The sequence below is a fragment of the Leiobunum rupestre genome, chromosome 2 (assembly GCF_980474605.1).
Source record: "Leiobunum rupestre chromosome 2, qqLeiRupe1.1.hap1, whole genome shotgun sequence".
Lineage (NCBI taxonomy): Eukaryota > Metazoa > Arthropoda > Arachnida > Opiliones > Sclerosomatidae > Leiobunum > Leiobunum rupestre.
The window spans coordinates 69190897-69214929 of NC_143385.1; the positions used below are offsets into that span (position 1 = coordinate 69190897).

The 24033-nt window shown below is 32.0% G+C and overlaps 1 protein-coding gene across 1 annotated transcript; it reads right to left on the reverse strand.

The window, feature by feature from the left end:
• Positions 1-718: 718 nt before the first annotated feature.
• Positions 719-24026, reverse strand: LOC149958880 (ATP-binding cassette sub-family C member 1-like). Its single transcript, XM_090165077.1, has 15 exons — positions 23956-24026; positions 23793-23889; positions 22801-22988; positions 21364-21540; positions 19870-20037; positions 19157-19383; positions 16522-16600; positions 10993-11526; positions 8964-9163; positions 8081-8207; positions 6198-6299; positions 4497-4643; positions 3812-4137; positions 2867-3062; positions 719-987 (listed from the first exon to the last, which is right to left on the reverse strand). Exons 1-15 carry the CDS (start codon positions 23956-23958, stop codon positions 853-855), a joined length of 2706 nt encoding a protein of 901 aa, XP_090021203.1. The 5' UTR covers positions 23959-24026; the 3' UTR covers positions 719-852.
• Positions 24027-24033: the final 7 nt, after the last annotated feature.

The window sequence follows — 24033 nt, forward strand, 5'->3', positions numbered from 1 at the left end:
TGCAGGTAGCGACCTTCCTGGCTCGCTTTTGTCATCATATTTTTTGGTGTGTACGGTTCTCTCGGCCATGCCATTTGAGCGGGGTTAGTGTGGACTGGATGTGACATGCGTTTCGTCCCATTGTTCCATGAAATGGCGGAACTGTTGCGAGGTGAACGGGGGACCATTGTCCGAGACCAAGTGCTGTGGTACGCTTTGACGAACAAAGTGTGGGTTAAGGAGCAGTATAATTTCTTCTATGTCTCTTAGTACCACTCTTAATAACACGTGAAATAAAATTAGAAAATTAGCGATATTTTAGATAAGACTTCCGGGATCTATGGCCAGATTTTGGTTGGTTTTACGGCCATTGGCCTATATGATACTTTATGAGGATTAAGCCAAGCTACATCTCAAGCTCTCATTTAAGCCAAAAATTATCTATAATAGTTCTTTTACCGGTTTTTGTGAATTACTATAAAGACAGTCAGGACTAAGATCTTTCACAGAAATATATATCGAATTTTTGAAAACAAAATACTGAATTATTTTGAAAAATTTTTGCCTTATTAAAAAACTTTTTTTTAAATGCAAATATAATCATCCTTCGTGATTTTCTTTGGAATATTTTCCGTCAGGATCTAAAGCAGTTGTTTATAATTCTTTCGAATGTATCTTGATGGATTTTTCAGGAAAAAGACTCAAGTGATAATCTTAATTGATTCTTAAGAGGACACACATATTACAAGAAATATTTATAAACTTATAGAGATTTCTTTAATTTGTTTTAGTTAGAAAAAAGCTGTATCTAAAACCCCCAATTTTTAACCATTTGATTGATACTGAAGAGATTTTTGACAGAATGATACAGTTTTATAAATTTCCAATTTTGTTATTGCTCTGAAGATCCACGTATTTAGCTAGTTCAGAAAACCAGGACTTGTTATCTCTTTTAAGTTCATGCGGAGCGCCAAATTCTACGATTTTCCCTTGAGACAGAACCAACACCGTAAAAATAAATTATATTTTCATCAGTTTCAAATATAAATGGAGTACATTAAATGTCCTAAAAGTCGGGTTGGCTGCTTTAAACCTCCTGTCTTTTCTTACTCCTTTTAAAATATTGAATGTAGGGGTTTTGTTTTTTGAAAAGAAATATTTTGCCACAACTCTAGCCCCAACAGAGTAAAAAACGAATATTTTTAAATAAAAAACTGCCGTTATTTTTAATATTATAATTTTTTTCAAGATAGCAAGATTAAACTGGAAAATGAATTTCTTTAAAGTTTAATATTATTTCATAATTATCCTCTGATTTGGATTTGGAATTTGATTTGATATTGACTTACGATTTCTGGAGGGAGCGGTTGAAATTATATCACTTGGAAAATATCATGTAACCTCCAGACATTTTGTTTATAATTATTATTTTTTCTTTTCAGTTGAATTATTTTAAATAAAAATTACCTACACGTATTTAGTTTCAAAACCTTATTGATTTATTTTGTAGTTCATGTTATTAATTTGTTTTAATGAATAATTTTCCAGTAATGGCTAAAAATCTGAAAATTAATTTTTAAATAATTATTTTTAGAATCATGCTTGATCGTTTTTTGAATATTAAATTTCAACGTCTTATTTTTAATTTCATAGATTATAAAGATACTTCAACTTTGGAAAAGCAAGATATTTTATTTTATTTTTTCTCTAAAAAATCCCAATTTAAATCAATAAGATTTCGATTGATTGATTCATTTAACAAATCGTTTAAGTATACATACAAAATAAAGCCATGTTACGCTTAGTATCTGGAATACCTAAGAAAGAAAATCAGCCATTTGGGGTAAGTAGCGAGCATTTTGCTATCGATTGCTAGGGGTAGCAGTTCAAACGATTATATCGTATTTTACGGTGGGAGGCAAGCTCCCTCAAAAAAGTCAATTTAACAAAGTCAAGTTTTAAAATAAAATCCACTATTGCACAGTTTGAATAGTGGATTTTATTTTAAAACTTAGTTATATGTTCAAGCTTCAGCCAGTTTTCCATAGTTTAGCAAAGTCATAAATAATTTTTAAAGAATGTCTCCAAGCTACTCGAGAAAATTGATTTTAGTTGCCGAATTGCGTAACTACTGAAAACGCGTAGGCTTGAGGAATGAGTTTTTCGTCCTCGCAAAAGGCAGTTGCAGGTTTTGTAAATACAGAATTTTATTACGAAGGAGGATGACTTGGACCTAAGGTGGTGCCTTGAGTATTAGCCTAGCTGATTATTATTATTATTATTATTTTCCTCGATCCTATCAGTATCGCGAGCATCGAAAGAACTGGCTAGGGCAGTGCTTTGCCTGTAGCCACTTGACCACGTGTGCGTTCCACCAAACAATAAAAGCATTTCGCTGTACTACACCGAGTATGACGCTATTGCTAGCCCGGCCACTTGGGATAAATGCATTAAACGTTAATAGAGGACTTTGGGCTAGAGTGCTGCTGGCTATGATTATCATTATTAGTTAGGGTATTGTTGAAATTCAAGGGCTTTTGTACCGCATTCACCACAAATTTACAACTACTTGAACAGCTCCTGGTAAAAATAACGGTTGTTAGGCGAAATAGCCAATAATATATCCACAAGCTAAGTTTGTTTTTAAACCTGCAGCCGTATCGCGTTGGTTTGGCGATATGTTCATTTGCATTCCGTTTTTAGGCGGAGAGGGCAATTGTTGTGTTCGTTCGTAGGAGATGCTGCGAAATCCCTTATGCTGATCCAAGTTGCCAAGCAGCATTATGTCTTAGTAATCTTTGCGATTGTACTACTGGAAATAAAGCTCCTGGCTTTGTTTTTAGGATCTTCCAAGAACATATAAATAAGTCGATTGCGTGTATTTTTACCTGTCGTAATCCATGATACTGTTAATTCTATGTGCAATAGTGATTATTGTGCAAGATTTGAATTGGTCCCGAATTGTGGCTTGAATGAGCTCGTCCGTTTCCATGTCCACAGAAGCCGTCGCTTCATCCATCACCAAAATCTTCGTTTTCCTTATAAGTGCTCTTGCCAAACAGACCAGTTGGCGCTGGCCAACGCTACACAAATAAAGAAGGTCCTAATTAATAAACAGTATTTCGTTGTTCCCAATAAAGCTATACATGCGTAATATATTGTTTAAAACGACTGTTTATCATCATGAACTAAAGACGAATGTAGAGTAAGCTGCATCAGCTAGGCCTCTAATAAGAAATTCTAATTTTATAATTTTTAAATGTGTGATAATATAAGTTAATGATTGTTGGGCAAAAACTCTAGTCTCCGTATTTGAAATAAAATACTTCTATTAAGGTAGTATTTAAAAAAATATTTTGTAAAATAATAACTATTATTGGAATATTAATATGAAGGTCACAAATACCAACATGTCATAGCCCGTTCGTTGAGGTTTCCAGTACGATAAAAAACATTAAATCAATTAAGTAGATAAATATAATTTAAGTAATTAAATCCAGAAAAAGATTTAAAGAAATTGGACAAATGGTTCCAGGTTCGGGAACTTTTAAAGAAAATTAAGTTTTAAGAAGCCAAACTTCTAGTCAACTTATATTATGCAGCGTAGGTCTGCCGAGTACTTAATGGCATACAATCTCCTAGACTAAACGTCGCTGCCGTAGAATAAGATTTAAGATGAACAAATCTGGTCAAAAAGACTTCTGATAAGAACTGGTAAACTTTTGCTAGATGAGTTACAAAGCCGAAAAATCCCTTTCTTAAAGGGTTCCAAACTGCAGACCCATACCGAAATCGGTATTCACACGATTTTTAAAATCTAATAAAATCTGACCTGAAATTCTGTCCACCTTCCATCATTTCGTGATTCAACCCATTTGCGTACGTCTTCACGAGAGTTTTCAAATGAGCTAATTCAAGAGCCGTCCACAGTTCATCGTCACTGTATAACTTGAAAGGGTCCAAGTTGAATCTCAGGGTCCCGGAGTAGAGAACTGGGTCCTGAGGAATGATGGTCATTCTGGATCTCAAGTCATGTAGACCCAGTGTGCTGATATCTTGTCCGTCGATTATGATATCTCCGTTTGCTGGCTCAATCATACGAAACAGAGCCAATGTCAAAGAAGATTTGCCAGAACCTGTTCTTCCTACCACACCAACCTATTTATTTTAATTTTAATATTGAAAATGATTTTTAAAACATTAAAAGTAAAAAAAATGTGAATTTATATAAAAAAAAAAGCCAATCCTTTATATTTAAATATTTTTTTGGTTATCTATAATTTATTATTTATATTGGTCAAAGTTTTATTAGGGGGTAATCACAAAATATTTAAAAAAAGGCCGAAGACAGTTATTTTTAATAAAAACTGACATGTCATGTTTTTAGAAGGTTAGCCGAAAATGTACAGTGGGTGTTTCAACAAAAGTGAATTCCAACATTTAAGCGGTTCTGTAGAGTATTTTTCAAATCTTGTCAGCTCAATTCTTAATATTGTGAAAACTACATAATTTCTTACTTTTTCCATTGGATTTACAACGAAAGATATGTTATTTAAAACCAGATCCAATCCTTTGCGGTAACGAGTTGAATAATTACGGAATATTATTTGACCTTTATCAGGCCATTGTTTAGGTAAATGCGCTTTCGGTTTTGTCCAATCCGCCTGTTTAGGGAAAAAACGTTCGTAAATGATAAATGCATTAGTAAACTTTGTAACGCTTGAGCACAAGCTAATTATTCGTTTATAATTAAACTTTTGGTATTAACTTTTTTCAAAAATACCAAACTTTCCTTCAAAAATCACTTTTATTTTAAACATTCATCGTACATCAAGCAATGGATACTGTTGATTCATTAAAATGTGCCTCTTATTTTAGGGCCTATGTAATACAGAATTTTTCCCAGCATTTTCAAATCCTTTTAATAGAAGTAAACTTCCAAGTAAAACCAATTCGAAATAGAATACACTTAATAGGTTTCGCAATAAATGTATTTATAAACTGGAGTCTGCATAACTTAAATATTTCATACGCTGTCAAAGAGATCGATTACCTATACCTAAAGATGAATCATTTTGTACATTTTTAATTTTTGAGGCAACCAACAAAATTGCCCTTTATCTGCATTAAAGTCGATGAACTTATTGTAGACGATGGCCACCTTTCGACAATTCAAAGTATTATTTTTCCGAATGAAATACATCTTGTTTATAAATAATTTTAATTCCATAAAATAAGCGCTTCCATAAATGCCGCTCTCTTTTTCTTTCCTCCTCTACGCGCATGCGTGAGTCACTGAATATAATCACGTGTTTATGTTAGTTTTATTTGTAAGGCTTAATTTGAAAGCGCGCACGAAATTTTCTCTTTCAGGAGGCGCGTGTGAAATTGAACGAGCCTGTCTATATTCAAATATTAAGGAGCACGCGATTTAAAATATAACGCTGTTACAAGTATGTCCTGGCACTCTGTAGTACTTCTTCTAGGCGAATCGCTGAACAGTTTTTATTTAAGCGTCTTTTGCTACTTTCATTTAGTGGGCTGAATTATTTAGATAACAATTATCTTGGGGAAAAACCCTGGTCGGAATTTAGCCTCACTACTGCCCCAGTCTCCATTGGGTATTGTTTCCCGTTCTATTCATTGTCTAGCACCATTACGAGCACTAGAAATCTAATTTCATTAAGGGCCCGAGTCATCATTTAGTTTGGTTTCGAGCTCTAGACCGACTATATACTTATCTAAGGGAACCTGAAAATAATTAGTTTTGTAAAGGGCCATTTTTTTAAATAGAGCTAATACCAATTCAAACCATATAGCATCGTTTCCGGCCCTACAGCATCTGATTCTACTATGGAGCTTAAATATAAGCAAATCTTCACATATGCTCTAGACAACATTTAACTCGCAACGTCCCAGGTGTCTAGGCCACCGTGAAGTTTAGTTTGCGATTCTGGTTCGTCTCACAGGGATATCAAATTTGAGGCTGAACAAAAGTGTAAATCATTTAATTTTTTAAGCAGTTCGGGCACCAATTAAGCTTTGCCTTAAAGAAAATCTATTTTCTGAAGAGTGAATTAATTAATATTCAAAAATTCACTCTCATAGAAAGTCATGTAGCATTCGTTTTAAAATAGGAGCACAATATAATTTAATAACCTTGAATTATTATATAACAATAAAGAAAATTATGTCGTAATAATATGAATTTAGCTTACTTCAGAATTTAATTTGAAATAATCAAATATCCTCTCCAGACTCACAAAAGAAGCCTCAACAAATGTAAATTGACCTACTATCAGCCACACTAAAGGTATAATCTGCAGAAAATGTAAAACTTAATGATTAATGCTTAAAAACATTGAGAGCCTTACAATAATAGTCATTGGAAACTTAATTTAGAGGATGATCGATATCAAATTCACCATTAAATTATAATCGTGATATTTAAATAAAAACCTGATATTTAATAATACAATAGTTGTTTAAATATAATTGTGATGTTTATTTATAATAGTGATGTATAGTTATAATAGTGATGTTTAATTATAATCGTTTAATTAATTTATAATCGTTTAATTTATTTATAATCGCTTAATTTATTTACAATCGTTTAATTTATTTATAATCGTTTAATTTTAATATAATGATGAAATTCATTATAAACGCGATATATATTTATAATCTTGTAATTTAATTATAATCGTGATATTTTTTATAATCGTGATTTTCAAATAAATTAAATAGTGCGAGTTAAAATCTATTGATTGCGTCTATTTTGCAACTCATTCCGAAAAATTTGTCAAACGGCTACAAAACATTGTGTGAAAACGATTATGAAAGTAAGTATAAAAACTACGTATTTCGAATAAATAATAAATGGTATTAAGCAGAAAATGTTTGTTTTTTCTAATTATCCCGGCGACACTGCGGTAGAACTAGACTAGCGAACCTACAAACCCAATTTTTACCAAAGTGAACCTGCAAGAACAAAACCCCAAACTCGACCGGGTCTTTCAACGGCTAGTCTGTGTTTATTTTCTAGTGATGAAAATTAAATAAGGCTAGAAGCTTTTTTTAATTGTGAAATCTAACTCTTTAAATTTATTTTATTGTATTAAAACAAAGCTGTTGCAAATCAGATAAATTTATAAATTATATGCCCAGCTGATTATTAACTTACTCGCAAAATTTATTAAGTTATATTTAAAATACACTTGGCTCTAATTCTAAGATATCTGGAAATTTCCCATTCATTGCGCTACCTCGAAAATTTGTTGAATTTATCCCAAATTTCTGTTTTCATACATTGGAACAAATTTAGACGGTATGAGTTCAACATTTAAAAAAAATAATTAAAATAAGGCCCTTCCTTATAAATATAGTCTTATTTTTAGGATTTTTTATATTGATTGACTTCACTTTTCCCTGTGGCTCAGATAATTAAAAATAAAACATCTCTATATAAAATAACGAACTTTATCGCGTGCCCACAGTACTCACCCAACCCTTAGTACAAACTTGCCTTAGAATTCCCAAATACTTCGATTTTTACTTCCCCCTATAACTTGTTGCTGTTACTTAAATAAAACTTCTGTCGTACTTTTGCCAAATAAAGCGGATAGCATTAAAACTTAAACGCGATTAATTGGGGAAACTGGTTTTACAATATATCGTTATTTACAAAATGTTTAAATATCCAAAAAATTCCAGGAAATCTTACCCTTGTCAGAAATATTTAACAAAATTCTAGCAAATAATAAATTTGTAACATTTTGTCCTGTTTTGGATAAATATCATTTTTTGAAAATAGTGCTTAAATTAATTAATTAATCTTTTCATATTTCTTCATTAATTATTTTAATTTAAAAGTATCTTGAATTAGTATGCCTGAACTAATGATTTTTCTGCGTAAGTGTAACAGGTTCTATTAATTAACCAGTGTACTATATCCAAAAATGTTGTTATTAGGCATTTTTTATGTGGTCATGCTTACAAAATAATTCAATACTTTTCCATTTATTAAATAAATTTTCTAATGGCGCAAGGTTAAAAATAAACTGGAATGGTTTAACTGAGGTAATAATTAAATAACACAAACCGTGTTCACGTTGATTAAAATATATCCAACTATTCCCGGTGAGAGGAATTCTTTTGACAGAATTGCAAATAGAGAAGCAACGAGTAACAGCACACTTAGTATCAAACTAACCCGGAAGGACATCCATCTGAAAATAAATTTATTGTAGTTTCGGACTGGTTATTAGACCGATTTGATCTACTCTCCTAGATGAAGGGGTGTCTTATCACGTATACTGTTCCGGCCCCATTAAAAGGTTTGGCTTGAAAAAATAGCTATTAATAATGGCGATATTGCAAATAAAGTCCAAAGATAAGGATTAGGGAAAGTTACTTTATATCCAATGAATATAATTTTATGTATAGATGGTTCATATTTTTACAGTTACTGAAAATTAACGGATTTTCATTTAAATCGCAAATATCTTTAAAGAATTAAGAAAACATCTAGCTAATATCAACCTGGATATATGGTTTTAAAAATTATTTTCTTATTTCGGTTTCCTAGTTGACTACGTGTAGATATGATTATCAAATATAAATATTTTTGGAACCGTTACAAAAATATTGAAACCCAAAAGCTTTAAACTAGCAGGAGCGACTTAAAAAAAAATTATAATACACATCTGAATATTAAAATTGCCGTTTAGAACCTAAGGAACCGGAATTGAACTGATATTCGTGGTTCTATTCGGTTCCGGTCCCGATAAATTGGTTCCTTGAAGAACAGGAACTGAACCAAACCGAACCAAACCGCGGCAGCCCTAGCACAAAGAAAATTTATAATAATTAAACCGTTAAAAGGTTTAAAGTTAAATATAACTATAGAAATAAAATATATACAATCAATTGTATACTAGACGTGCTTACACTATGTTTAATTTAAATATATGAAAGTTTCTAACCTCACACTCATTATCCAGGAATAATATTTAGCTTCGTTATCCTCAATGAGTGAAAATGCTTTTTCGGTGAATATGTCTGCAGCTTTCAGAGATCTGATGACGCTGGCACCGGCCAAAGTATCAGAAAAATGAGTTAACAGAGGAGAATTTGAGTTGACGAATATTTTCTTCAACTGCAGATGCGCTTTCGAGTAATAAACCTAAAAGCATTTAGTTGTCTCAAAGTTTAGTTTAACAATAAAAAACATTTTAAGATAATACTGCTTTTGAAACGATTCAGATGAGACACATAATTATTTTATGCAATATCGTATTTTTGTTCTTTAGAATTCTACGATGTATCAATATTAAATTTAATCAAGTTTAAATGCAATTTGGTCAATTGGTTCGAATTGGGTAGAAATGAAAAAAAATAAAAAATAATAAAATGGGCGATAATTAGGAAAATATTTAAAATTTTATGTAAGACAGCAATATTTTTTCAAAATTGAACAAAATTTATAAATTTATTAAATTAGATAAAAATAGAATAAACTTGATTATTTATTTAAATCGGGTAAAAATGAATAAATTTAATTTATTTGATGAAATCTTGACATATTTTGATCAATGTGATCAAAATGGGTAAAATTAATTTTTTTAGAGAAAATGAATAAAGGAAAAAGAAGACAAATTCTGAGACGACCACTGGATTCCTAACGTTTCAAACAACTCCTTTGGAAACGTATTAAGTTAACTCCTATTAATTTTAATTGCAAAATCATTGTTTTAAAATGGGCTACGTTATTTTTACATCGATAATAAAGTTCTAAGCGAATATCGGTAAGGGGGGATGGCAGCCGGGGTAGTGTAAATCCAGAGAGAGGAAAATGACTGAACCCAATTCTATTGGATTGACGCGACTCATGTGACCTTTGAACCCGCGTGACCCGCGTTTTTGTTGTTAGGAAATTTCTTTTTTACACGTGATTTCTAGGCCTGTGTTTTTGTTGAGTTTTTGGTAAGTACATTTATTTATCTAAACAAACTTTCCAAGAGTATCGGCAGATCTATTTAACGTTTTAACACATAGTAAATTTAGCTATAGTTTAGAGGGGAAGTTTTAATACGATCGTATTTGCAGTTATGTTTGGAACAAAATGTTGGTTTGTTCCAAACTCTGAAGTTATTCAAAGCGGTGGCGTACCGACAGGGGGCAGGGCCGGTAACTTAAACCGGGTGCTTCTGTTTGGTGACCTTTTTGCCGATGTAAAAAGTTTACAAATGTGATTTTACAGACAAAAAGGGCGTCATTGAAAAATTTTGGTCAGTGCGTCACACACCCTGATAAAAAATACAAATAAACGGTTGATAGCAGTTGTAATATTAATTATACAAAAACAATTCTCCGAACTGAAAAAAAAACGTGTTTATTCTTGTAAACACTACGGCTAAGAAGGGACAGATATTAAAGGTCCACAACAGCGTTTCACGTTTTCCTCAATTTCGTCAAGTGACGCACAGAACACCAATGGAGTTTCAGCTAACCGCCATGATCAGTGCTGTCCCATTTCATTTTAGCCGGCGGGAAACCAGCTCAAACGCTGGTGTGGTCCTTTTAGAGTATTTCTGGATTTCCAGTTATTGTATAAAGCAATGATTTATGTTAAACATTGTTCCGGGAGAAGTCCGAATTCGAAATTTCCCCGTGTCTATACCTACTGGGTTCGAAATCACTGTATACTGACTATAATTTAATTTTTTGGGACATTCTATAGGTATGAATGTGTAATTTTGTCGCAACTAAATTCCACATTAATAATACCTATAGAATGACCCCAAAATTAAATTATAGTCATTTGGAAATAAATTTCACGGTGATTTTATAACTGGAAATCCAGAAATAGTCTAAAAGGGCGACACCAGCGTTTGATTAATATTACAACAGATACTGTTTCTACTTTTCTTGTAATGGTCATTGCCAACAACTTATCTTTTAAGGGGGTGGATATTTAATGTTTTGCACTATTTAGAATTAAATTATTCTTACTTTAATAAATATGAAAGGCACTAAGCAAAAACCAATCACCAACGCAAAAAATGGAATTTCAACTATTACAGCTATTAGTAAAGATACTGTCTGAAATGCAAATGTGATACTCATCAGCAAAGGTAAGTTCATTCCTTGATCGGCTTCCTGGATGTCAGTTGTAAAGCGATTGAGTATACGTCCCACTGGAGTTGTGTCGAAGAAGGCTAACGGTGATTTCAGAACTGACTCTAGCAGTTTTCGATTCATTTTAACCGCGGCGTTTAGTATAAAAATCAGTAAAAAGATTCCAGTTACTAGGGTGATAATAATATGCGCCAGATTAATTGCTCCAAATATTGAGAGTCTTTCAATTTTTGACATAGTGGCATTGCTCTGATTCACAATTGATGACTGAATATCTGTAGTCCAAAGCACCAACCAGTAATTTGAAACCACAGATAAAGCATAAGCGCCAGAAAAGCCAAATAAAATGGCCAAACAGCTCTTTAAACCAATTAGGTTTAAATATTGCCTTGCAACTGAAACAAACCCCTGGAAAACAAATGAAAAAATTTAATAGTTTATCCTTAAAACGTTGAGATAACGTCGATATTTTCGTGTTCTTAAACATAGAACACATTTGGCATGTTTGATGAAAAAAATAAACATTGTTGTACACTCTATTTAAAAAGTCTTCGATAGGTGAAATTTTTGCCCTCTTTTTAATTCTGCTAGAAAACTATAATAGATAGATCGATGAAACCAACTGCAATTATTATTTATTTTCCAATATCTTTCGTTATTTATCGGTTTCGCCGGCAAAAATTAATAGTTTGGCGGGAACCATCAAAACTCATTTTTGACAACTTTTTAAATGTTGGTTCTACGGCAATGACTCGCGCGTTTTTGAATTCACAGTGGTCGGTTCACATTTAGAAATTGGAAAAAGTATCCCTCTACAACCAACGGTTGAGAAGTTATCGCGTTTGCAAATTTTCGTCAAAATTACGAAACACATAAAATGCATCAAGCGATTATTAATAACGCCACTTCGACAGCGATCCACCAACATTGAAAATACTATATTTAATTAAAGGCCGGTTTAAAAAAACCAAATTCCTAGGACAACTTGGCAAGTGGTTTTAAGAATATCCTTTTTTATACGCTAAAGCTTTTAAAAAGCTATCTGCGTTATAAATTGTTTATTATAATTGTTACCACAATTTTAAACCAGCCTTAATTTAATATATGTTGTTGGATCGCCGAAGTTGCGTTATTAATAATCGCTTGATGCATTTTAGGTGTTTCCTAGTTTCGACGATAGTTTTTAAACGCGATAACTTCTCAAACGTTGGTTGTAGAGCGATAAGTTTTTCTAAATATGAACCGACCACTGTGAATTCAAAAAAGCGAGAGTCAGTGCCGTAGAACCAATATTTAAAAAGTTTTCGAAAATGAGTTTTGACGGTTCCCGCTAAACTATTAATTTTTGGCGGACGAATCTGATAAATAACGAAAGATATTGGAAAATAAATAATAGTTGCAATTGGTTTCATCGATTTATCTTTTATAGTTTTCTAGCAGAATTAAAAAGAGGGCAAAAATTTACCTGTCGAAGACTTTTTAAACAGAGTGAACAGTTCGAAACTTTATTAACAACGCTACGTATGTTTTACAAATCACGCGTTTAGGATGAAACGTTCAAAGCAGGGCTGGGCGAGTTCTCGAACATCATCGAGTTACTCGGCCTTTAAGGTCGAGTGCTCGAATTCTTCCTCGAATAACTAATCGGAGAATACTCGTCGATGACCGAGTACCAAAAAAAATGCATATTCGGTTACCCGATTACTCGATTCAGCTGCTCTCTAAGCTCGTCGAGTATTTGTTTTTATATCTTCGTTGCTTCAAAGTTCAGAGAGAGGTTTTTCAACTTTTTGTGGGCAAAAAAAACGGTGCCTACAAAGTTGTGGAAACTGTAGGCCCATTTAAATTAAAGGAATATTTTTCAGCATAAAAAGTTACATTTTAATACTTTTAAATTTAATTTTTTAATTACTTGAATAAAACCAGCTCCTAATCAAGAACTCGATAACCCAACTCGTTAAAAATACTACTCGAGGTTTTTTTAGTTACCTGGCTCGAATAAGAAAAATTAAATATTACTCGACTCGAATACTCGATGAAAAAAATTTGGTACTCGATAATCGACTCGAGTGCATAAGCCACTTATCGCACAGCCCTAGTTCAAAGCTTCGAAATAACGATTTATCTTTTCAAAGGTGGTCTTACTTGCATCAAAATTATGTATATGCAAAATCTTCTACAAAAATCTGCTTATATATATAAATATTTTTCTTATAATAAATATATTTGTAAATGTTGTTAATACCAAATGCTTGTAAAGAAAGGTTGAAGTATCTTAAAATACATCTCTCAGCTGTACGAGATTCAATAACCAATAAATTACATTTTCAAAGATTCACTTCGATTTTGTTACCGCTGCAACCAAAACATAGTGACTTTTGTCTCAATTTCATTACGTAAGTTTGATTTCCAAAGCAATCAGCTTGGTACCTCAAACATCAATCGCTTTCATTATACAAAATGTGCATACGCTAGTTTCAACGCGTTAATCACAACCCCAAATTCAATAATATATATTCTTGCACATTGTCGAACTACATTTACGCCAAATCTAGTGTAGTAACCTATAAGTTTCACAATGGAAATCGATACTCATATCAGTACTTGATATTTCAAAACGTAATTTTTGAATGAAATGGAGTGGCATTTGTAAGAATCATAGAGATAAAGTTTCCGTCAGAAAGGCGCTTACTCCATTTCCGATCCATTGGTGAAATCGTGTTTCTAAATTTATATTTAAGCCAAAAAACGTTTATGGGAATTCCTTTAGCTTCATTATCACGCTTTCTAATATCAATAACAAAGTCCATCACCTTTGCTGCTACTTAGGAGCATGGAAATATTATTTCCAACTAGAATTTTGAATTTAGCGTATATGCCAAGAGGATTCCGAAAAAAATATGTTTGAAACAATTCGACAAAGAAAAAAGAAATTTAGTCCCAAAAGCGGAATATTACTTTTTAAGTAGATAAAGTAAATAAAATATCGTCAAGCCTTTAATATAACTAAATTCGTCTTTGTATTTCACTCAGTAAGGCATAGTCTATTTGGGGAAACAGATAAAAATGAATTATCATTTTATATTCCTAAGATCCGAAGATGTGCCATTAATCAAAGGTAATATTGAGATCGTACCCTAAATTCGAAATTACTGGCTTTGGTGAAGTCAACAGCAATTACCCACTTCCTCCCGGAATTCCAAAAACGTTAGCTACATATAATTGATTAAAATAAAAACCACTATTGCACAATAAAACATTTTAATTACAAAACTAAACAACGGCCGTTTCGGCACCAATACTAGCGCCGTCGTCAGGCTAATTAACAATAATATCAATATATGAGAGCTCATTAGAAGCAAGTGACAGAGTAAATTCCATTAACAGCAACAACAAATCAGCACATCTATTTTCCCAAAAAAATCTGCTTTCCTGTCCTATCGACAAAAAGCTCTGAATATCTGTAGCGCTAATATCGAATAGAACCTTGAAATAACCTTCTTAAACAGTGTAGCAATAAATAGGGGTTTCGATCTAAATTTTATCTTTAAGATAATAACCTATGTGCAAAATAAGTCAAAAACCTTAAACAATACCAAATTTAAACCGTTTGACAAAAAAGATAATCTTTTCATATTACCATACAGCAACCTCACGGAAAATATTGGCCTATATTAAAACCTATAAATAGAATTTTTAACTTTTTCCAAGTAGAAAAGATAATGCCACTAGTTTGGAGGAAAGTTGAATTTATTTACTGTTATATAACTGTCAAATGGGGTATGTATGGCCAACTAAAAGGTGCATTGCCACACAAGATAATGAACACGAAGCAGATTTGAGACTAAAAAGGGTATTGTAGACCACGTTCAAGGTGGCCCTACACATACTATAGACACTAAACATATACAATTAATTGCGAAGGAATACAACCCGTTTAAATTAAACATTAGAGAATTTGTGCCAATTGTCAAACTGAAAATTAAAAATAAACTTATCAAAAATATAGATGGCCCTGCGCATGAGGTTGCCTTACAGTATACGAATCTGTTGAATCATAGAGAAAGATTCTTTCTCTATGGTTGAATCTATACTGCTGATTTCTATCCTGACACGTCTATTCTCCGCGACACATGAGTTGATTGAGTGCTGTATGTAGGTGATACGCTAATTGTATTTACTCTGTCACTTGCCTCTAATGAGCTCTCATATCTTGTTATTATTGTAAATTAGCCTGACGACGGCTGTAGCATAGTTTTGTAATTAAAACGTTTTATTGTACAATAGTGGTTTTTATTTTAATCAATTCTAATATGTACAAGACTGTCCTTTCAACAAGTTTTGTCCATATAGTGATCATTGTAACCCACTATTAATAGCGCCATACAGAAACCGATGGAGCCCCGTTTTCGGAGGTCTCCTGCTGGAAGTGGATAGTCGCTTTGTTACAAAACCATTAGTATGGAACTATTTTTGAATCTAGCGGACCAGTTCTTTTGCACAAATATTTTATTTGTCAGTTAAAAAAATTAAATAAAAAAAACAGCAATAGGCTATATACCAGAAACATTAAATTGAAGTTTAGCGCAAAGCAGTTAAAAAATCAATACTTAATAAAAAAAATTGAAATCGTCTGTTAAAATATAAAAATTCTTTAATCGACAATCAATCCTTTTTGGACTTATTGCAATTTGTTTTGACTCAACAGAACAAACTGCAAATCCTCTAATAACCGCTATCCCGAAAACATGTTCCGCTTGGCTTTAAACCTTTGCCGCTGACAAACATGATTTCCCGTGTAATTTAAAAAAAAACACACGCACTTTTCTTCACCGTTTTTAGTGACGTTCCTATAACTTTCCGACCACTTATCAATCGTAAAGACATTAGCGATCGACGAACTTGATAATATTTTCTTTGGTAGCCATTCTTACCTTCTGCGTTTCCTTTGCCGCTACTCTAACTCCAAAATTTAAAAAAATATGCTTTAAAATATAACTGCCTGTTTCCAATTCCAACTGCGAAATTCATTTTGTAACTGCTTTGGAATAAATTGTCATTTTCAATTTTTTAAACCCAGTTTACCTACAGCTTATTTTATCTATTTAAAAGCCTTTTTTTACTGCCATTTTAGTTTTTATTTCTGCCCCTTTAATTCATAGCCGTTCTTTTTTTCTTTGCAGAATTTTAAAATTGATAAAATGATCTGCACAATAAGAAGACTATCAAGTTTATGGTTTAAAAGAGGCTAGAAGATTAGCTTCTAGCAAAACTGTTTACCGCCTTCATAAGTCCCGTATTCTGCTCAAATATGTTTCACGATTATTTAAATGTGGCAGATAATTTCTGAAGTAAGGACTTAAGAAATAAATGATGGGTGCATAATGTTCACAAAATACTTACCCTTATTTGGTTATTTTTTTCCTCTGAAATTATTTTTTTTCCAACGATTTCGTCACTGTTTGTCTCAAAATTTTCTTCCCTGAATTTGCAAATTATTATTATTTTTTTAAATCAGGTTAATATAAAGTAAATATGAAGCAATTAAGGTTAAATGTACGAGTGGGAATCAGCGGGTTTTCTTTACCACCCAACCTGCTACCATATTTTTTGTTTCTTCGAAACATTGACGACTCATGCATATGCACACAAATCCTCGAAACTACGCTGTTAGAAAAACTGAGCAATTATCTGCAAAATTTATTGCCAAGTAAAGATTGTGAGACAACATATATTATGAATCTAATATGGAAGTTTTTCATTACAAAATTGTCTATTAAGACATTAAGAGATTATCAAAATATTTCAACAGTTACGTAACCAAAATAACAACGATACCTTCCACAACTCAGTTCTGTTTCGGATTGTAGAGTAACAACTGGAAACCCTCAGGATCTTTTCAGGGTGCTGTAAACTATGCATTATGAAAGTCATTTGGTAAAAACCTAAAGGTCAAAAATTTTAAAAATTAGGTGTCCAGGCCTAAAAGTCTTTTAAGACTTGGCCATTTTGAACTGTAGCTAACCAAATAATTGGTCAAATAAATTTTGTTTTTGAATTTGAATTTGAAATTTTAAATCTCATTCTTTGCGTTGCATATGAAAATGAACAATCGTATTAAAAAAATTTGTAGTAGAATTTTCATAGGAATAAAGGTTTTAGAGTAGAAACACCCCAAACAATGTCGTTGTTATCTTAGTTCTCTTATCGTAATAACAATCTACAGCAGAGAATTGAAGTCACTATCTTTCGTTGGTAAGTTTGCGGTCAGAATATAAAGTATTTTCAATTAAATCCCAAAAGCCGCCGGCTGACATCTGACTCCTCTTTTGCACTTTAAAGCACAAATATTTGAAAATATTGGATCAAAGAAAATAAAATTGTATTTTTTTTATAATTTTTCAGTTATATTATACTTATATGCAAAAGTACAAATATTCCGTCCTATTTTTTTTTAAATAAGTGCTTGATTAGGGTAGTTAACATTTATGCAGTTACATTGGTTAAGATGAAAATGAAAATTGCGAGGACTTCTATAGTGTTCAAGATTTATATGTGGTATAAGTTCAAAGACGGTCATATGCTGGCGACTTGAGAGTCACTCTTAATGAAATTTACGATGGCAAGATTTATTTCTTTAATCTTGCTTTATACACAGAAGTTAAATTTCGTTCCTTTTTAAGTTTGAAATTGAGTCGAGAATTGATAGTCGACCCAACAACATGTAAGATTTAGGTCAAAAGTCCATTGGACATAACAGATCGGTCAACCGAATAATTGGCCGTAGACCGTAATTTGCTGCAGGGGACGAGGTCAACGACTATTTTCTTAGTTTTTTTTCTTAAATAGAAAATGCGTTGAATGGATATATAAATGGGTTTTATCAGTTTTTGAACTTATTGTTCATTTGCAAACCCAGACAAAAACATCGTATATATTTATTTTCGTGACCATGGTTTGAATTCTAGAATAAAATTTAAACTGTACGCCTGAAGAAGGGTTCCGACCCGAAAGCTAGCGTGTTAAAGTGTATTTTTAACCATACAATAAAAATTGTAAAACCATGAAGTATCCGTTGCGTAATATTAAAATTTTATTCCAGACAAAAACATGGTTTTAGCTTTTTATTATACAGGAGACCGTATTCGCGGGTTTGGTTTATTGGCTGTTCACAAAAGAAAGGAATGTCTAGATGTTTCCCTGTTCTAACACGGTTATCAGCTGAATTGTATCCCTTGAAACCTTTAAAGGGCATATCAATCTTTCATATGGTACCACCTTCGAAATTTTAATAGTTTATATGTTAAACCTTTACTTTATGAATAGCGTATGTTAAAAAAGTTGTTATACTTTTATCTCTAAGTAGGCCTACATCGGTTACTTAATTTCTATAATTAGTTTCAGGGTCTAAACGAATTATTTATACAAGTTAAACATTAAATATCAATAACATTTCATTCGTTAGCGTGTTTTAATTAATATTAAAAATATTTAACTTTGAAATTAACTGATTAGCTACCAATCAAAGTATAACAAGTTATAATTTGTGAGCCAAAATATTCTAACACCCTAGCACTTAAAGGCCGAGAAGAGATATTCTATTTTCTCGTTGGCGAATTTTGATCCCCGCTAAACAGAACTTGTCAATTTCTTGAGGAGTGACAGCGTGGACAGCTTGACCGACGGCTCAGACTGTTTTTATATAGAATATCTATAATGAGCTGTCAAGTTAGTTGTCAGAGATGTCAATCGTAAAAAAAGTAAGTACAGATTGAGAGGGGTGAAAATTCGCTCTCCTTGGTCTTTCAGAGCTTAAATAAGGTAAAACACTGTCCTGTAGTATTTCATATCTACAATAGCCCATAGATATAGGGTCTATGCGTTTCTTGACCATCTTAGCTTTGTTCAGGGTTTCTAACAGCATAGAAGCAAATAGTTTCTTGGAAAATGTGGCAGTACGCCTACTTTTAAGCGATTTGCTGGAAAACGTTGACGATCACCGTAGTCAAATTACTAGAGTATATAATATCTGAATTACCTTCTTGGAGTATATTTTGTTATGGCAGCTTTCGATTTTTCTTTTTGAGCTTCCCCTTTGTTTTTAATTTCTTCTTTGTTTAACTCATTTAAGAGATCTTTGAACGGACCCTCTTTCTCGAGCAATTCTTCGTATGTCCCTTTGCTTTCAATTTTACCATTATCCATCACGTAAACAACATCGAAATGCGGAAGAAGAGACAGATTGTGGGTTACCACTATTCTCGTCTAAAACAAGTTATACAAATTAAGATATTTCTTGGAAGTTTTAACACTCATGTTATCATTGATAAACTCATCATAATGAAATTTGTATACATTAAGTTGTCGTTTCACTTAGGTGCTTGTTATCTAAAAGCTTTATCCAAAATAATGATTAGTTTCGGAAGTGGGTACTTTAAAAAATACCCTTTTGGAACAGGACGTGAACTGGGCATTATTCTTAACTAAAAAGTATTTCCTAAACTCGGGCTAATTTGATGAAAATAACAACTATAAAAGTTGCTTTTCACTTTACAAAATCCGCGAGCGTTGACTTCGCTATGGAAATCCAGTTTTTATGAGCTTATAAAATTAATCACTGTAGAATTTTAGCTTCAGAATTACATAGTATTTTCCTCAGGTGTATCCGGGATTAGAAATTATTCAATGCATGAACAGTGTTTTCAATATAATTCTAAACGTAATATAAAAACATAAAAATTAGTAACTTACTTTATTTTTAAGCAGTCCATTGGGTCCAATCAGCCTCTCGAATAAATGGTTTGCGGTGTTGGTGTCTACCGCACCCAAAGGATCGTCCAGCAAGTAGTTGTCTCGATCCAAGTAAACGGCTCTGGCTAAGCTCACTCGTTGCTTTTGCCCCCCACTAAGGTTAATTCCCTACAAAAATATTAAAAGATTAACAAAAATTTCAAGCGATTTCTGTAGAGTTAAGCTGTTTGATTTTTAAAATTGTTATTATACAGATATCACCAAAATGTACATATTTAAAATAAGAGATACTCTGCCGATATAATTAGGACAATTAATTATTTGATTGATTTTGATGAGCAACAATTGAATTTAAACTGACAGAATATTTCAAAGTCAATGCAAAATTTACATTTATTATTTTCTGCACTTATTTTAAAATAATTTGGCGGTCATTGTGAATTAAAATGCTATACAATGAAGCTTTTAATGTTCAACCCAATAAAATCCTTTTTGTTTTAAAGATTTATATTTATACATGTACGATTCCATTTTAAACCTACCAGCTCAAAATTCTCACACTGTTACACTGTTTTGATTCAAATACGCACATTTCATATATGATGTTAGCGGATAATTTATTGATATCAGTGGTGTCTATTCAAAGTCAAATTACGCACTTATTTAACAAAATGAACTTTATGTCTGCAAATAATTAGCCAGCCCATTTAAACGTTTTATTGTTGGACAAAGACCAATTATTCGGAAATTAAAACATAAAATTAGTAAAATTGTAGGAATAACATTGTAATATATCTACAGATATAGTTAATGAACAAGAATAAAAATTTGGTGAAAGCTGAAATGATGTGAAATTAAATCTGACAGTCTGTGTAATAAAATTTTGACCACGGCTATTGAATAGGACCGTACCAATACCAAATATTTTTTTTTATATATTCATATGTGTGCTGCATTATATTATTAACTCTTAACATGGCGGTTAGTCAAATTAATCATAGATTTAATTCTAAAGAATTTAAAAACCTCAAAATCTAACTTAGAATTTGGGTATTTTCGAAATATTTTCCATTACATATAAAATTTGCTTAAACATGACGTGATCAAAACATTTGAAAATTATAGAATATTTTTAATAATCTCTGAAATCTTAACTTCAATGATAAGAATTATATTAAGAATCATATTTTGTACTTTTTTGAAGTCCTAATGCACAACAAAGCAGTTCTATTTCAAATCACAATTTTTTATCATCTATGGTTTTCTTTGTTATGTGATTATTACTATAATAATTATTCATATTATTATAAATACTATTGTTACTAAAGTTATTATTATTACTTTATTTATTATAATTATTCTTATAGTAATAATAATAATAATAATAATAATAAATAATAAATAATAAATAATAAATAATAAATAATAATAATTTTTTAAATGAAATCACTTAATTTAATATTGAAAAGAATTATTAATGAACACAATAATTACTTTTTCGCCAATTTCTGTATCGTCGAAAGCTGGAAGAATGTTAATGTCTTCTTCCAAAGCGCACGCCTCAATAATTCTCTCGTACTTTTCTGGGTCCATCTCGCGGTGAAACAAAATGTTGTTCTTCAAAGATGCGTTCTGAATCCAAGCTTGTTGAGGACAATAAGCCACAGTGCCCTACGAAATTCAACCAATAAATATACAATGGAAAGTGACACCCATTCCAATATAAAGGAATAAAGTGACAGGGAACCGCAGGGAACTCTACAATATGAGTTAAATGGATAATTTGAGGGCTGATTTGAATTAAAATCCCCGGGGATTTACCAATTAGTTCGTTCCGTGTGGGAGCTTTACATAAAGTGGTTTAACTTAAATATCTTCCTCGTGGTTAACTCACATACATGTAAGATCCTTAATTTGGTTTTACTCAAGTTAAACTTGATTTTATATTGCAAAGATATAAACGATACACCAGGCATTACCTAGCACGCAAATACGGCTATTGTAACATCATAATCAATTAACTTAAGAATCTAATCAACTCGACTCATTTCATTAGAGACGGAATGAATTACCACCAAAACCACATTACTGAATGATTACCCTCACGCTACCCACCAATATTATTTTTAACCACGTTTCTCCATCAAATTTTTGGCTTGCATTAGTCATAATAACAGCTATAGCAAAACACGAAAACCACCAATGGTCAAGAGAGTTTACAGTAAAAACGCGAACAAGTAATGAGACCAAATAGATTGGTGAAAAATTAATTAAGACTAACCGACAAATCAAATCTCTTTGTCGGTTAGTTAAAAATTAAATTCTTCACCTTGAAGGACTATCGGCCGAAGTACCTCACATTTTTCCCATTAAAGCTTAGTTTTCTCCCCCACTTCTTTGGTCTTATTACTTTTTCGCGTTTTTACTGTAATTGTTTATGCTCCACGGAAAAATTCAATTCAGAACTCTTACTTAGATTGAAGGTGTGGCATTACTGAAAGAGAGTTTAGGTTCTTTGAACAAAATTAGACGTAATTATGGATCCAAAATTCCTATGCCTACTTGTAGCCCTTTGTGATTAAAATAAAGTTGAATTGCCTCGTGGCGGCACAAATTATAAGGCTCATATGGGAGCTTTACAACGAAAACGAAACATTGGAATGTTGCATTACTTACTAGTCGAACCCATAGCATGCTTATTCCGTTCAACTAACATGATGCTACCCTGTGGCACACTCAAGCAGTTAGTCTATAGCTGAAGAATAATTTATCGCTATCAAATTGCGCCGTTGATAGAGACAGGCAAACAGGAAGGAAAAGTCATAAAATTAAATAATTTTGAATAAAATCGAATGACATTGGGGTGAAAGTGTGCAACGTTTTTTCTGGGAATCACTATCAATTAAAAAATAATCGGATTTTATATCTTACGTTGACTGTAATCTCTCCGCGGCATTTTTCCGTTTCACCAAGAATTGAAGACAACAGAGAGGATTTCCCAGATCCAACTTTTCCTACAACAGCAGCCAAAATTCCTTTTTCAAATTCCAGACTTATTCCGTGGACAACTGGCTCGTACGAAGAATCCCAAGTGAAATATCCGTCAATAAACTCGATTGCTTCAAAAGAAAACCGTATATAGCGCTTAAAGAATTCCTATTAAATAACGCCCATATACCCAGTTGCACCCTAACTAGAAGAAAATTTGTATTGATAAAACCCTTTCAAATAATAGGCAGTTCACTTTATTTCCTTTTAATCGGTTTAAACGAACAGGTTAACTGATGACCACGATTTTGCAACTAAATCTATTTCGAAAAAGAGCAAATAGGCAGTCAATGGTTTCTTTTAATTAACTTTAAAAAAATGTAAGTGAACTGAAGGTGTAGGAGTCATTTTATTCCATCAACCAAAATTTCAGATCCTTTAAATACAAGCATAAAACATTTCGGAATTTGACTTAATTTTCAAAAAACCGTGAAAAATTAAATCCCTGTGTGTCTAAAATATTACTTATGGGTAAATTATTTCTGGTTTTGGCATATTCTTTCTTTTTACCAAAAAAATATACTAACAACGTTATGTTTTACCAAGAACATATGATGGTATCGGTTTTTTCCTTCTAACACCTTTCTGATTTCGAATTATCGTATATTTTCAATAGAGCAATTTCTTGGCTTTTCCAGATATTATTAAAATTTATTTACATGTACGACTTAAATTACTCTAATCGAAAAATTTACTAACTTGGACAAACCTGTAATCTATAATTTAAATTTTTGACGTTTCTAAGGTCTTAAAACTAAGCTGAAGGTAGTAATAACGTTTGTAACATTACATATTATCTCACAATTTTCTGTAACCGTGCTAGAATCTCTTAATATAAAAACAGTTATAAATGGAAAAAATAACAATTATGGTACCAGTGGTCTTCTTAAGTTTTGAATGGCCAGTTTGAACGTAGGATGTTATTTCATTGCCGTTAAGAATTCCGTTAATCCGTTTGAGTGAAACCCTTAACTAAAAAGGAAAGCAAATAAATTATTATTTTAAATATAATAAGAAGCTTTAAAGAATGAGGTTTACCATTGAAAGTTCATTTATCAAATTTGGCAAAAACAAAACATTTGAAGTGATTGCCGCATATATTTGCAAAGTTGTAAA

Excerpts from the sequence above, each read along its gene's own strand:
- LOC149958880 (XM_090165077.1), bottom strand. Across the intron at positions 22,989-23,792 it reads AAAACTTAAGAAGACCACTG|CAATCGAGTTTATTGACGGA; the intron begins GTACCATAATTG and ends TTTCTTTTGAAG. Across the intron at positions 6,300-8,080 it reads TTTTAATCAACGTGAACACG|ATTATACCTTTAGTGTGGCT; the intron begins GTTTGTGTTATT and ends CATTTTCTGCAG.